The following is a 16,998-nucleotide window of genomic DNA, read 5'->3' as shown; positions in this document are numbered from 1 at the left end:
ATTCATGTGACGAAAATGTTAAATGCGTCTTGCATATATTTAACCCCAAATAATTTAAAACATTTTTTTCGATTATTTGGACTATGGTGGCGGGTTCAATGAGATATTTGATATGTCCATTTAATAACGAAATTGTTTAATGGCCTTTAATTAAATGGGAGAAATAGTAAAAGTGAAGTAAGCAAATGGAAAAAAAACAAGTTTACTGGACGTCGCAGTTGAGTGGCAGTCTATATTCTAAACAGACTTAGACTATTCTAGTTCATTGTGATACCACAGTACACGCACTAGTAATCCGAGCAAGCTTCCGGGACGACCCAGATTTTTAACAATATTCTTAATAAGACAATGTTCTTGAAAAGTTTGTCCTCTGTTTCTTAATGGAATGTACATAGGCAATTTGGTTTTTTTTTATTTTTTGCTATTCTTCATAAGAATGCTTTTACAAGCATCCCAATAAAGAACAGTGTGAAAACTACTCTCTTGACAATATGTATGTCTGCTTCAAGTTATAGCTAAATAATAATAATAAGAGACTTTGTTTGCATACACCCCATCGCGGAAATGTTTACAAGGTTGATTCAAGACCTCTGAAAAAATTTATCGTGCTCTCTCCAGGATTAGAACTATGGCGTTCAGAGTCATAAACGGACAAGTCAAAGTCTGTCCGAAGGTGGCATATGAGGGAGAGTATTGGGGAATTTTTAGATACATTTCTATAATTTGGAATATTTTGCGGTTCTCATCTTGGTGAAACAATTTTTTAAAATTTTCTATATGGTTTTTCTCGGCATTGTGCATTTGTCAGGCTGAGTTTTACTGACTGTTAATTTCTCCGAAAAAATGTTGTAAACTTTATCATTTGAATTTCATTGGAATTCTTGTATATCCTGAAATATGTCCATGAACGAATGGGAAAAGTGTAATTAAGGTCCTCTGGTGCAACGTATCTGGCCATAAGGGCATAGCAACCAGGGCGGTAAAGTCACAAACAGTCTTGCACTGTAAGAAGATTAACACCTTCTCTGCGAATGGCACCATCCATAAGCCATAGCGTAGTAAGAGGGAATGAAAAAGCAAACAATTTGGCAGTCAAGGCCAGAGGACTGCCGTCAACAAACTTGGTTAACCCGAAGCCTTTCGCGCCGACGCAGACCGAGTAAAGAGTGTGGGTAACACTGTGGAACTGCGAAGCGGTCGGCAGGACGGCGAAAATCCTATCCTATTCGGGGGTTGTGAGACGACGAGGCTTTTACTGAAAGGATGCAAGTAGGAGGTCAGTAAAGATTTCAGTGTCATAACTGGACACCTAGGACTACGAGGAACAGGGGCAAACTTCTCATATATCAATGAGTGCAGTCCGATTCAAGTTTAAGCTCAATGATAAGGGGCCTCCCTTATATAGCCGAGTCCGAACGGCATGCCGCCGTGCAACACCTCTTTGGAGAGAAGTTTTGCATGGCCATTTGCAGAGATCTCTAAAATTACCAATCTAAATATTTTGTCATCCTGTACACTTTTATTGGACTTATTGCTGTTCTATAGAGTTACCTGTCCTAATTTCAAATTTTTTTATACATTTGGGGGACCCTTATTAAGGAACACCACATAACAAAAACTACCAAATTGTTTTAGGAATCACAAAATTTGATTAAAGAAAAGCATTTGAATATCACAATTTTTTGATTATCATCCTCAACATGTTCTCTTTGCTGCATTAGACCAACACTAGTTGCAATATAATATCGCATACCTTTACATCATGTTGTAATATGTTTACTTATTTTAATTACAAAATTTTTTCATTAAACTTGTTTGGTTTCATAACAAAAAAAAATATTTTTAATTTACAAAGAAACCTTGTTGTAAAATTGTTGGCCCTGAAGTAAATAAATTGAAAATCTGCAATAGAATAGGTGGTCGCTATCTATGCTACTTCATAGAAATTATCGTCAATGGGCAATTGCTGCCAAAGCAAACAAACGCAACCAAGCTGAAAACAATAACCTCCACAAACAAAAGACAACAAAATAAAGGATATCGATTTGCTGTCATACAATTTAGGGAATAAATTCTTATTAAACATTCGACAGGCAATATGGTGTTCAAAGAACAATTATTGGATATTTACAGTAAACATCATTAGATACTTGTTTGACCCACTAGGATCCATTATCAGCTAAAAAAATTTTATGTTTTAAGAATAAGCTGTTATATCACAATCGACTAAATTGTTTAAATGAAGCTACCTACTGCAACTTAAAGTAATCTGTCTTACCATATTTAACTATGTTAAAAAGGCAACAATAACCCATAAAGATCGCATGGAGGGTAATATCAAGGAGTACTCTATATTATCGAATACAAGGCCGAAGATCTTACATATTTTGCCAGCATTGGTGGGGTGATTGTATTTGGTTGGATAATAGTGACAGTCTATAATCAGACTTACGTTCGTTAATAGTTCTTTACGGACTCAGGATAATAGAAATACAATGCGATTTAACGGTAACTACATTCCAAGGCATCACGTGGAATCTAAAGAAGAAGAGGAGCAACCTGCGCACTGGCAATCCACGTTCATTACAAACCCAGCTACTGCGACGCCTTGACAGACATCAGACATTCCTAGACAAAGTTTAGTCCATTGTTATACTACAGTAAGCGGCAGACCAAAACCTCTGATAGGAATCGAACGCACGACCTTGGCAATGGTATGCCTCCCTTTCTAAATTAGTTTTGTAAAACTTATCTACAAGAATGTGCTGTGTTGTCCTAAACTCAACAACACATCAAATCTGAACCTGGCAGCTATATCAGGTTATGAATTGATTTGGATCATTCTTGACACGGTTATTAGAAGTCAGAGCAAAACACCTCATGGGAAATTTTAGCCAAATTGGATAAGAATTGTGCTCTCTAGAGGCTCTAGAAGTCAAGATCTGAAATCGGTTTATGGGGCAGCTACATCAAAACGTGGACTGATATAGCCCTTTTACAATACCAACCAACCTACACTAATAGGAAGTATTTGAGCAAAATTCCAAGCGTCTAGCCTTACTCCTCCGAAGTTAGCGTGCTTTTGACAGACAGATAGAGGGACGGCCAAAGCTAAATCCACTCAGAATGTCAAGAGGATCAAGATCAATATTTAGATGTGTTACAAACGAAATGACGAATTTAGCATACCTCTATGCTATGGTGAAGGGTATAAAAAAAGAAAATATAAATTACTCAGCAAATGCATTAAACACTTGAAAACTCCTAGAGTGGGGGGGAAATCTAACACATTTCGATTGGCGCCAAAGGGTTGGCATAAGAAATTAAATGTTTAAATTAAAAGACTCGCCGCACAAGAGTAAATGTCTTGAAGAACCTTGGCTTAAATGTTTCCTATGTTTTCCATTTGACAAATAATCGGGCAGACAATTTACAACGGCTAGCGTCTGTATTGTGCATTTCGTGACTCTTTTTCTTCTTTGCCTACATACAGTAGACAATAAAAATTAAATTTGATTTGATTTTTGTTTTCATGTTTAGGCTTGGCCTGTAACATAGAAAATTTGTAATTGTTATGGTTATTGCTGGTGCTGTTGTTGCTGTCGATAGTGCCTCTGACAATTTTTATCTTCAATTTTTCACATCACATGCAATCGACAGTTTAAGCAAATTTTGTTCGAGTTTATGTTTATGTTTCTGTTTTTTTTTTTGGATTACCATGTAGGATGGTTAGTTGGTTGGGTTTTGGGGCTTTTGTTCGAGATCAGACAATTATTTCACCAGTGTAACAATTAATTTTACTTTATTTGCACAAAGGCAAATTTAACATGAATAGAGGATAGACACAGGCTTCTAGAGCTGACTTGGCACTCCAATGGTTGATTTTGCTTTTGTAAATTTATTAACACAAAAACAGGGGAAATTGTTAATTATCATAAAATGAAGTTGTAAAACACCACACAGAGGCTAGAGAGCGCGCGTTTGCGTACAAATCGCCCATAGACCAGGCACAATTAAAAAATAACAATTGAGTAATACAGGTGGCGGGCATGAGGCAAGGGTAGGGAATACAACAGCATGGATCGGAGTGAGCCATAGCCATAGTCTTGAATATGTAAATAATTCATTCGAATTTCATACGTTTAACGTCAATCGCTGCATGAAATATGTAATCGCTTTTGACAATCCAACATGTGTGCAAATATGTTGAAGGAATTGGCTGTCAGCAGGTTTCTTTGTGGTCAATCTTTTGCTCAATCGATCTTGGGTGATGGGGTGGGCCATACAAACAAGTTTTGCTTTTAAAGGCCCCTCTCCTCTCCTCTTAGACTTGAAAAAAGTTCAGTGAATACTATTAAGTTTCAACAAACCAAGTCAATAATACTCTTAAGAAACCTCAGTGAATGGGGTCTGCAAACAAAACACTTTGGCTGTGGCTATTGTTTACCTTAAAATCAAAAGTTTGTTAATATCATATTGTTTTTGCCACATGTTGCCACTACACTATTGTAGGTGTTCCAAGAATAGGCCACAAAATACAAGTACAAAACTCTGTACCGCAATATGTTTTGAACTCTAATTGAAAATACATTCATAAAAGATTCGAACAGCAGGTTGTCTGTTTCAATTAAATATTTATTCCACGATTATTTTAAGCACGCAATTTATTGCTGTGTTTGTCGTTAGTTGTGGGAGGTTTCACCCAAAATTCATGCCAATAAAAAATCGTATCTCACATACACAAAAACCTTTTAATTTAGTCGAGTTTATGATTATGACTTATATGGATTTCCATGTGTCTTTTTCACTTCCGCTTTGTGGAACAAAGCCCCAAATTACTTGCCTTACTTCTGAGGGAAACATTTAAAACAAATGTTCCCAGAGTGTAATTATCATCTTAAACAAATAAATCGGCAACAAGATCCTCCTTCTTCCTGGTTCCTTTCGCTTACACTATTGTATCTATCTATCTACTTTTCAATATTCCTGTTCCATAACCCAAAAATCCCTTGGAAAATGCTTGAGCACCATAGCATGGAGAAAATACAATTCCCATAAATCTCTGAACAGATATTTACGCGCCAAGTCATGTGTCATTTTGACAGCTTGCCTTTCTTGTTGTTGTTATTGTTAAACTACAACATACCGCCACCACCCTGGCTCAACTTATGCCATGATTACTCGTATTCTGGCTCTGCCAGCTAAGTAAAAACATGAGCATACATCCATCCCAGTCTGGAACTGAGTTTGAGTTTTTTGTCTTTTTCATTTCATTTTATAAATTATAGTAATTTCTTGGTGATGTTTGTTAATGATAAGACAGACAAAACACACACACACACACACAATTGCGGACACTTGAATACAGCAGACGACCATAACAATATCACATCATTGACTTTAGAATGGGGGGTTTCACACATGTGATTATGTCCGTATGTATGTGGTTCTGAGCATATCATCACCATCACTATTATCAAGTGGTTGAGTTGTGTACGTGAATGTGGGACAAACTGGAGGAGACTAGTAGTATGAAGTGGAAAATGAACTCTGAGCCCAAACCATAACCAAAGATTAGCTGCATATGATTTATACAGATACAGTTTTTTTTTTGGTTTTATTTTAATAAATCAAACTAATATTCCAGTGGAGAAGATAATGTTTATAGCTTTAGGTTTTTAAATTTGAAGAAAATAAATTTAAAATTGTTTAGTTCATAGACTCTTGAACACATATGTTGTAGATGACATTGAAAAGGGATATGAAACATGGTTTGGAAACTGCAAAGGCCAGGAATATGCCCAGTCAATGGCAAGCTACTCGTTCTTGAAATAACTGGATAATAATTGCGCGCTGCTGGTTCTCAAGAAGTCATATCAGGAGGTCAGCATGTTAAATATTTGTCAAAATGGCAGGAATATCTAAACATGGATCAATTGTGCTTGAACGACCTGGGACGCTATGGTGATCAAAAATATAAACTTCATAGGGCCACACATAGATATTTCGAGGTGTTACATCCCGAGAAAAGTTGATACCAAACGTGCTCATTTCAGTACCATACGGTATTTATAGTAAAGCAACACCGCATGGTACAACAACAATACCGGATGGTAAAGATGAAATATAAAATGATTAGTACCGTTTGGTACGAGCCTTATTTCCGAACTGGTGTTGGTTGTAATACCAATCTGTCATTGGTTTTATCACCAGACCGTTATTGCTTTTAGTACCAAACCTAATGAACTAAAAATTACTTTGAAAATAAATTTAATCTATTTTTTTTTTTCGTTTATTAATGTTAATAACTACAAAAAGTAATGTTACACCATGGCCAACCTCAATTCTTTGTACTCAGCAATTTATTCCATATCCATTGATTCCCAGAAGTGGTTTTCATATACACCAACACTGCATCGTTTCCAAACAAGAGACTATCATGTTTTTGATGTAGAATGTCCTTAGAATTTGTACTATTTTCATTTTCACCGTTTTCCAGTGTTTGAGCAGGTTTTTACGCACTCAAATTGTATTAAAACATTTTATTTATTTGTTTAACAAATATTTTATAATGGCGTCAATATTTTAAGTACAATTCTGGTGCGATGACAAGAATACAAATGTGACGCTCTCAATTCTTAATAGTCTCCTTAGTCTGGCATTGAATTGATACCAAAAGGTATTAAAAATCTTTTCCTATGATCCGAACAAAATAACAACAGGCGGTATTGGCAAAGAACCGTAATTTTTCTACCAGTGTATAAACGGAATGGCGACATTTTTATTTCACTATTGTGAACGGACATCACTGGATCAATTTGCAATGGCAAGACGAGTAAAGCTTATTTTTAAGAACTTAGGTCAATATTTTCACATTCTATTGTGAAGGAAGCCACCCTGGTGCAGTGACACCCAGCACCTGGGTTCAAATCCTGGTGTTAACCTCAGCTGTGATTATCCGCTTACTGATGTTGGCAACATTTGTCTGCCATGTTAAAACTTCTCTGGCAAGTGGTGTCGCTATGCGGCACGCCGTTTGGACTCGCCATAAAAAGGAAGCCCCTTATCAGTGAGCTTAAAAACTATAGTCGCACTACACTCATTGATGAGAGATAAGTATCCCCTGTTCTGTAATGGAGTTTTCATGGGAAATTTAGTATTAGTATTGTAAAGGATATTTAAAAGGATTTTATTAGTCAACCTAAAATGTCAACATCTCCTATTTAAAAACTATCCCAATTTGTCAACTAAAATATCCTTCATTTCAATTCAGATTATGCCTTGAAGAAATCTAATCGGGTAATGATTGACTCGTGTTTGGGGCCATGGATTTTTATTGTGCTATATCTATTAGTAGGAGGAGGCGTAGGGGTTAGCATACCCCGTTCCTTAATGGAATGTTCATGGGAAATTTTGTATTGTAGATTTTACGTTGTGACAAAAAATTGACTAAAATGACTAATGACTAAAAATTCAGGGGGTTCACAGACTCAAGATCATAAATTCAGGAATCAATTGCTTAAGGGGCTTTATCTATTTATAAAGCTATTTGGCCAGGATTTTATGTTTGGCATCCACAAACGTTCTTCACATATCAAATTTCTGGCTCATTCGTGTAAAACTTTTAACTTCTTGGGGCTCCAGAAGTCAAATCAGGGAATCGGTAGATATGGAGGCTATATTTATTTGTTAACCTACCTGAGGATTTGGGATTTAGTATAGATGTTTGAGGGTATAAACGGATTTCAGCCCAATCGGGTAAAATCGGTGCTCAAAAAGTTAAATCTAGGAGTCCCTTTATATGGAGACCATATCTGCTTATGGATATATATATATATGAACATGACTTGGTGAGAGTGTTGGAGGGTATAAACATACTTCACATTCCATTCAGCCAAATCGAGTAAAAATTGAGGCTTCTAAGACTCAAGAAGTCAAATCAATGGATCACTTTATATAGGAGCTATATGCAAACCCGAACCGTCATGGCAATTTAGCTATGCCAAGTGAAAAATTTCAAGTGTGTATCTTTTTTCGTTCGACCGCTATAAAACAGTGGACATTCAAATATTGGACTGAAAATGATGAGGAAATCTTTTTTTTGTTTATTTTTTAAAGGGGAGAGAGTCAATGAAGATCAAAACATCGTTGAAGGGTGGGAAAAATAATTAAATGAAAAACAACTTAAAACGCTTGTATTTCCAAAATGAGACTTTTAATAGAAATAAAACATTTTTTTACATAATAAAACTTAAACAATACCTTACATTAATTCCGTGAAAATCTTTCAAATCTTTTAATTTAGCAGTTTTCTTTGCAAAGCAGACTGCCAGCATATCTTGGCGGCAAATATATTTACTTTAAAGCCAATCATAACTTTTTTATGTGTGATAACACCATATAGAAATCGAATTCGTCCATTTCTTGTCCATCTTTATACTAAGATCAACACTTCCTCCCATGTGGAGTTCAATTCAATGGCGGCTCCATCTCTTTGCCATTAATTAACTTTAATAATTGACGAGGAAATAACACATTGTAGATTGTTTGTATCAAATTTCAAAGACACTTCGTAGGCAACATAAACTTGTCCATCATCACTTCATTTAGAAATTAAAAGCAATATTAGTTTAGTCAGGCCTTTGAGTGAAGCAAAAAATAAACGTTTCCGTTGAAAAATTCAGCTCCTGCTACTCCACACATTCAATAACTCAGAAAGTAAAAAAAACGCAATCTAAACCAAACAAAAGCACTTATAGACACTCAGTGAAAACCACCAACCCGCCATTCAAACCGAAGAAAAGAATCATTTTTATGCTGATTTCTCTCCATCGCGCGGATGACTCATGGTTAGGAGTAGGGAGTTCAGTCAAACGTAACATGCTTGCATGGAGCCAAGGAATAAAACTGAAAATCCAGAAATCCGCAATCCCCAGTGCAATACATACACCAGGGACAAAGACTGAAAACGAACGACCGACCGGCCGACCGACCAACCAACTGACTATGGACGCGACTTTTCCTTCATGCAATAACCAGCAACAACTGACAGTTAAAACAGAAATTATGGCAAACATAAAAATCTATATGAACATTTAAATAATCAAACGAAACAAGACAAAAAAAAAACGCCAAAACAGCAAAAACATTGACAGAGGCGGCAGCAGTGGCAAAATGCATTACAGTAAGCCAGCCATTTTTCAGCAATAGCAGCACGAAGTCTAACAGCAAAATTGTAAACACTCTGTGGCTAATAATGCTGCTCATGTTCTCTTCGTAGTACTTCTGCCATTTTTAATACCCATCAACATAGGTTGAGGGGGTATACTAAACTAGTCATTTGTTTTGTTACATATTGAAATATGGGTCTAAGACCTTAAGTATTTTATGTATATTTTTGATCGTCTTTGCCTTGTAAATCGAATAAGCCCCTATTGTTCTTCGGACATAACTCCTTGAACCCCTAGAAACCAAAGTTTTTCCCAAGACGGCTGAAATTTGTTATGAAGTACAGATCTTCATCATATACCACATATATAATAACATATAGCTCTCACAACACTATTCCCCTATTTGACTCCTTGGCCTATTGAAGCTTCATTTATGCCCGATTTGGCTGAAATTAGTGACATTCAATTTCTATTTCTATTCAATTTTGACGAAAAGTGTACTAAAATAACCGTTTCCCACAAAGAACAGCGTACTAAAACTACGTTTTTTCACGAAGAAAAGCTTACTAAAACTCCCGTTTTTCACTAAGAAAAGTGTACTAAAACTACCGTTTATCACGAATAAAAGCATACTAAAACTACCGTTTTTCACGAAGAAAAGCGTACTAAAACTACCGTTTTTCACGAATAAAAGAGTACTAAAACTACCGTTTTCACGAATAAAATCGTACTTAAACTACCCTTTCCTAGAGGAAACGTACTAAAAGTAGTTTTAGTATGCTTTTCTTCGCGAAAAACGGTAGTTTAAGTACGCTTTTCTTTGTGGGAAACGGTTATTTTATTACACTTTTTCAAGAAAAAGGGTAATTTTAGTACACTTTTTCGTGGAAAAAGGGTAATGGTTGTGTACTTTTTCGTAGTAAAGGATAATTTTAGTACACTTTTCATTGAAATGGGTAATTTTAGTGCACTTTTTCGCGGAAAAGGGTAGTTTCAGTACACTTTTTCGTAGAAAAGGTAATTCAAGTACACTTTTTCGTGGAAAAGAGAACTTTTAGTAAATTTTTTCGTGGAAAAGGGTAATTTTAGTACACTTTTTCGTGGAAAAGGGTAGCTTTAGTACACTTTTTCGTAGAAAATGGTAATTTAAATACATTTTTTCGTGGAAAAGGGTAATTTTAATAATTCCCTGAAGAATGGGTAGTTTTCCCTCCCTCAAGAAAGGAAAGACTTATTTTAGTACATTTTCTTCTTTAATAGACTTTCCATTTAGAAATTCTAGTCTTAGTACACTTTCCCTTAAGAAATTCTAGGTTTAGTACACTTTTCATTTAGAAAGGGTAGTTTTAGTACACTATCGCTTAAAAAAAGGCAAGGTTTTGTACAATTTCCCTTAAGAACACACCTTTTACTGGAAAAGGGTAGTTTTAGTACACGTTTCTTTCTTGATGCTCTCTAAGCCTCATCCACTCACTGATTTGTGTAAATTTTTAGCACAATACATAAAGGGTATTTTTAGTACACTATCCCTTAAGACAAGTTTTAGTACACTCTCCCTTAAAGGGGGAATACATCTTTTATTGGGAAAGGTTAGTTTTAGCACACGTTTCTTCCTGATCCTCTCTAAGCTTCATTCACTCACTGATTTGCGTAAATTTTTGGCACAATACATAATGGTAGGTATCCTAGGTTCGACCCGACCCATCCCAGCTCCTTTTTTCTTGGTTTCCATTTTATTTTCAAAATTAAATTCAAAATGCGTACCATTGCATGAACATATGCATATCTACTATTGAAAAAATAACATTTCTACAAGTTTTTGTGGCCACGGATGAATGGCTAGATATATGCACGAGCGAGTACTCGTCCATGGAAGAAAAGAAAGCAAAAAAAAAGAATTAAATTTAACCTTAACTTTTTATGAATATCACATACAAATTTATAATCCGAGCCGTAAACAATGATCCATTAACACTTTGTTGCGTTAAAAGTCAGACGTCAGTTTCAAAGCAACAAACTTTAAGCTGAGAATAAAAATATTTACAACTCAACGTACGTAGCAGCAAACACCATAAATTTATGTAAACAACGCCATACAACTAGAATATGACATTTTGGTTTATTAGCAATGTGCCTCTGGCCCCAGCTATGTAGCTGTTGCATTTCATTGTTTCTGAAAAAAAGTGAAACATTTCCTGGAGAATGTCTCCAGCTTGCGCACTTGTTTAACGGAATTGAATCTATGATGGACCCAGCACAAGTGGTGCTCATTTGCCCGGTTACGTTTGTTTCCCTAACAAAGCAAAAAAAAACAAAAATGCCTGCAGTTCATTTTGAGTAATTTAACCACTTAATGGAAGACAGCATGGCGTGACTGGCAAATCAAAATGGTTTCTTGTGCCCCCTCTGAGAAGCGTTAATGTTTCTAAAACAATTGTCGTATGTTACTACCTCTACAATTGCAATAAAATACTGTTTCATAATCGGTATGAAGAAACAACGTACCCAATTAGTGGTGCTGCAATGGCAACATTGCAAGATAACAGCAAAGTTTTCTCAATTATGAAAACTATAAAATTACGATTTGGGATAAGATTTAGTAAAATGTTGTATTTCTAAAAAAAGTGGAGCTGCGCACTAGAGGTTGTCGAATTGTGAACGGCTGTGGACGTTTTGTTAACATAACTGTCGTTGGTTTACACAAATTTGTGGTTGATCTAATAACATATGTGTGTTGACTAACTTTTATGAACGAATGTAGACAATGTCCACTCCGTGCTTAATTTTTTCTATTGGTGTACTAGCTTTTCTTCTAGCAACCTTTCTGATTTATTTCCCTACTCATTTTAGAAGTTTGTGGGGCTATACTCTTTCTTTAACAGCTTGACCTAGATTTACGCTTCGTCTTGTCCATAAACTACACCAGTCACTCTTATATACCACTTTAAATAACCAATAATATCTCTGTGTCTCTACCCCAAAAAGACACTACTTTCATTGACTTCAAGTATCCTTTAAAACATTAATCATATATGACTTTATGATCTTACTAAAGTTATTTTATGCGCGCATAAATTCTCTCAACAACAGAAGTGTGAAATAAATGATAAATCATTTCCTCAATCTATAAGCGACATTCGCATAACGCGCCTAGAGTCCATATTTAATAATGATTCCTGAGTAACATGCGTGACCAACAACCGCCAACCCAGCACTAAGCTGAGTGGTAGCCATTGCACTAAAGTTAAGTGCATTGGGTATAATCAGCTGGTGGTGTGGACTGTATTAAATTTCCAACACTCGATAAAAATCACGAAATTTTTTTCTTTCTCCGTGTTTGTGTGTGTGATGACCATAGAAGCGATTAATCATAATTAAAAAGAAACTTTTTTAAAACTGAAGCTGCGCAAGAAAATTGAAAAGTTGAAATTAAATAAAACACAAGAAAAATGTGATTACCCAAAGAGCCCAAAGGAGGAATATCCCGAAGACGACGACAACAACGCATATGTCCACCATCAAAGTAACGAGCACGACAACGACGATCATTTATATTTGCTACCGCCAACTAACGAGGCCATAATAATAAAGGCTCAAATGTCAGCCACCACTACAACGAGGCCTTCGCCAGCCACCACACCACTGTATGATGGCTATGCCACCATAAGAGGCAGAGGATTAACCAGATCACTATCGATTCGTGCCAAAGAACTGGAAGCAGCTCAACAACAAGCGGACAATGAAGAGGCAATCCAAAGACAAGTTACAAGTACTCCCGTTGTGGGCGAGCGCAAGAGGACGCTGTCGCTGCGTAGTGATTTTGGACAGCCATCATCGCCATATCGAGGTAGTCTGGTGGACAAGACCACCAATGGCGTTGGTATGACCAAGAGCCTGTATCAGCCAGCTGGGAGTGGTGAGGAGATCTACATTTCTCGTGGTCTAGCCAAACCGGTAAAGACTCCCACGGTAGCAGACATAGAACCTCTCTATGCTTCTGCAAATTCCACTTTTCGACCTTTGTCCGATGCCAGCTCTTCGTCGGGTGGCAATGCCTCAATGTCTGGGTGTCGAGATAGTGTGGTGGGCTCATCGGGTTCCGGCAGCATAAATGTGGACTACCAAAGTTTGAAGAAAAATTCGAGATTTTCCTTGGACTCCCTACACTCCAGCAGTGCGGCTAAGACGCCGGACTATACAACGGCCGATGAAGATCAGATATTTTTGTACACTGCCCCAGAGTCCCCCAAACGTCGACTAGACAGCGGAATAAGAAATTCCTACGATGAATCATCGGATCGAGGCTATTCACCCTTTAAGCGGCAATCCTTTGAAATGCAGGAATTTCCAGTAATACGTACACCCTCAGAACATTCTCAATCTTCTGGATCGCCCAGCAAGACACGTAGAATATCCAACTCATCGATACAGTACAAGCGCGTTCAGTCCATGGGCGAATATTCCCGCAGACCCTCCACGCTAATGACATCCTCCTTCCAGCGAAGTGATAGTGAAAGTCCCACCTATGGTGTCGCCAATCGCAGTCCCATTTCGCCCAACCACTGCAGCCATAAACCACCGCCCACTCCGGTGAGAAGAGAAAGTCTTTACGCCAAACCAAAGATTTATGCATCGCCTACCAAAAGTCCCCTGCGAAGTCCCTCCTTAGTGCCCTTAGAAACAAAACCAAAAATAACCTGCTACCAATTGCCTTCACCGCCTCAGCGCAGTACAAGTGCAGAAATTTTGGAACGATCCTATACAAGTCAAAGTCTGGCCACTTTGGATCAGGATGAAATTTTAGCTGTGCCCACTGCAATGCCTGTGTTGCAAAATCCCGTTGATAGGCGGTACCACACACTGGGTCATATGAGAGTGCAGAGTTTAGGCAATAGTCTACATCGTACGCCAGACTCGCCCATGGGTTCCCTTATGAACATGATGTCGGGAACATATTACAATGGGCCAGGTAGTCACACGCACAATCTGTACAGCAATTTACATCCCAATAAGTCGGCGGGAAATATATATGCGTCAGCAGAGGCTGCTGTTGAGGATCTAAATAAATTGGCTCCAGAGTATATGGATCCTTTGGATTTCAAAATTGGGTGTCAAACCACGCTGAGAAGTAAACCCATAATACCTTGGTACGAGTTGGCCATACGTAAGGATTTGAAAAGGCAATCATGTCCACCGATAAGCAGAAGTATGCATGCCAATGGAACGCAGACTTTGACAGCAGCCAGAAGTACCGATAATCAGGTTAATATACATTTTAATATTTTTTTATTTTTATTTCCATTTACTTTATGAAAAATTTATTTGATGGGCAATCATTTTAGATATACAAAATCCTGAGGCACTACCATCAAGGATTGTAACTTAGGCTAATATGAATTTGAATATTTTTCTTTTTATTTCTTTCTACCTTATGACCAAGTGTTAGTTGGGTCTCAAAATTTGAGATATAAAAAGTCCTGGAGCAAAATCAACTTCTAGCTAAACAAATCTCCTCTGAAACTTTTCGTGTTTGGAATTGTCTAAAATGAAATACAAAGATTTATGTTCAACATTGTGAAAAGCAATTCTCACGTTCTGAAATTACTTTCGAGTTTTATCTTCCCAAATTGGTTAGAAATAAAACTTTTACCCCCCTTATACAGGAAAAACTGAACGAAACGTGATTTTTAGTGTTTTCCAACTTTAACAATAATATCGCACATTATCACTACCATACTGTACATAGATACATACATATGTAGGCAACATTAAGTATGTAGAGGACAACAGAAACAAAATAACTCGCATAGACCCAAAAAGGTTACAACAAAACTCAGTGCATGGATAGATGTAACCGTAATCGTCATTGTAGGAGCCGCAGCAACAGCAGTACCATTAGCAACAACATAATAAAGGCCAGGCTAACAAACAACATTTAATGTTTAAATACAGCATTTGCTGTCATGCGAACATAACAATTTATGGCAACTTCATTGCAGTCGAAAGTCAAGCCAAACACCAAATATTGACATTGATTGTACCGGAGAGGTGACTACTTTACTTTAACACTCTCTTGAAATGACATTAAAAGTCGCGCTTTTGTCTTTTCATCAGACCACATTTTGAGTAGGAAAATTAGAAATCTCTGTGGACACAAGAAAAATTAGGTCAACCCCATTGAATTGGGTTTTCAGACCTTATGAGAAACATTTAATGAGAGTTCATTGCAGCGCAGTTGGCTGACTGTACAGTTGGCTGGTATTCGCAGATTTTGACAGCTGGTTAAAGTGTTCAAAGATTGACTTCTAAACAGCATGCAATTCCCTGGCGGTGCGAGTGGGTTGTGTACAAATGCGCTTTGCAACATAGTTTTTTTTTGGCGGAGGGTTAATTATTAAACATTTTTTAAATATTTTTTATTTCTCCATACATGGCAAAAACGTACAATTGAAATATCCCAACATCCGTTTGAATGCCTGGCTAATGACACAGCTAGGAGATTTTGTTTTTTGCTTTCGAGTAGAGATACGACAAGCAAAAAATCGCTAAGTCTGAGAACGAGGTGAGTAGCACATGTTCTACCTGCGGTTTTCGTATAAAATGTAACGAAAATTCTTCAACATTGATATGAAGTACTTGTGTATGCTTGACTGCACTTGTCTCTTTGTATTCATGTTGTTAGCATTCACAATGTACAATATTTGTTGCTCGATAAAGAATTCATGTTATTGTTGCTGGAGCTGCTTATTAATCCAATCAATAATCTGCAAGTGCTGTGCTTTGTTTCATTGGTTTATTCGAATTGTTCGAATGATCACTCACAACTGAGCTATGATGACATTCGATAATTTCTACTGGGATATAACGGCAGTTGACAACATAAACATGTCGCCTTTTGTTTAAGAAATTGATTAAACGTGCCAACAATTTTGCAATGTTTTCCATTTGCTATGAGTTTCAAAACGAAAGATAATGTATGAAATTTCTTAAAAACATATTCAACCAGGAAAAATTAAATAAATTAATTGACGACTAATAAGCAATGTAAAGTTGAAATCAAAAAGATTTAAAACATAATAAAGGCTGATTTTTTAAGCTATTTTCTTTTTGGCAACACTGGTTTAAACAGCTCACGCTCGTTTCGTGTTTAGTTTCACTGTCAAACATCTTCAGTTTGGTCTATAATTTAACCATGAATCGTCTTACAAACGAACAACGCTTGCAAATTATTAATTTTTTTTTTATCAAAATGCACGCTCTGAAGGAAAGTTCGTCGTGCGACTAAAGTTCATGAGCAACGAAGCTGATTTTTGGCTCAATGGGTGCGCAAATAAGCAGAATTGTCGATTTTGGAGTGAAGATCAGCCAGAAGCATTGCAACAGCTACCAATACATCCAAAAAAAGTCACAGTTTGGTGCGGTTTATGGGCTGGTGGCATCATTGGAACGTACTTCTTCAAAGGAGATGCGGTTCGTATCGTAACGTAACTCTGAATGGTGAGCGCGACTGTGAGATGATATCCATTTTTTTGCCCAAAATGCAAGAGCTTGACTGCATGACATGTGATTTCAACAAGACGGTGCCACACATCATGCGTAACAATGGTCTTATTGAGAAGGTAGTTCGGTGAACACTTTATTTCACGTTCGGGACCGGTCAATTGGCCGCCTAGATCGTGCGATTTAACGCCTTTAGACTATTTTTGTGGGGCTATGTTAACGCTCATGTCTATACAGACAAGCCCTCTTCAATTGACGAAGACAACATTGAAGCATTTATTCGTGAACAGAATAAATATGTTGCAAAATCCTGCGCCAACGTTGTCAT

The 16,998-nt window shown here is 37.0% G+C and overlaps 1 protein-coding gene across 8 annotated transcripts in view; it reads left to right on the top strand.

Moving 5' to 3' along the window:
• The window catches only part of LOC106088247 (protein sickie), a 348,338-nt gene that overhangs the window by 295,784 nt on the left and 35,556 nt on the right, over positions 1-16,998 (top strand). For 2 of the 8 annotated variants that reach the window (XM_059365007.1, XM_059365008.1), the window contains exon 2: positions 12,529-14,432. The exons of the other annotated variants lie outside the window; for them this stretch is intronic. In XM_059365007.1, the coding sequence (XP_059220990.1) occupies positions 12,768-14,432 (1,665 nt within the window). In that variant the 5' untranslated portion in view covers positions 12,529-12,767. The remainder of the gene's footprint in view (positions 1-12,528; positions 14,433-16,998) is intronic. 8 annotated transcript variants of the gene reach the window in all.

The sequence above is a fragment of the Stomoxys calcitrans genome, chromosome 3 (assembly GCF_963082655.1).
Source record: "Stomoxys calcitrans chromosome 3, idStoCalc2.1, whole genome shotgun sequence".
In the NCBI taxonomy this organism is placed as follows: domain Eukaryota; kingdom Metazoa; phylum Arthropoda; class Insecta; order Diptera; family Muscidae; genus Stomoxys; species Stomoxys calcitrans.
Note: the sequence above shows the minus strand (reverse complement) of the source record. Positions and strands in the feature narration are given on the sequence as shown.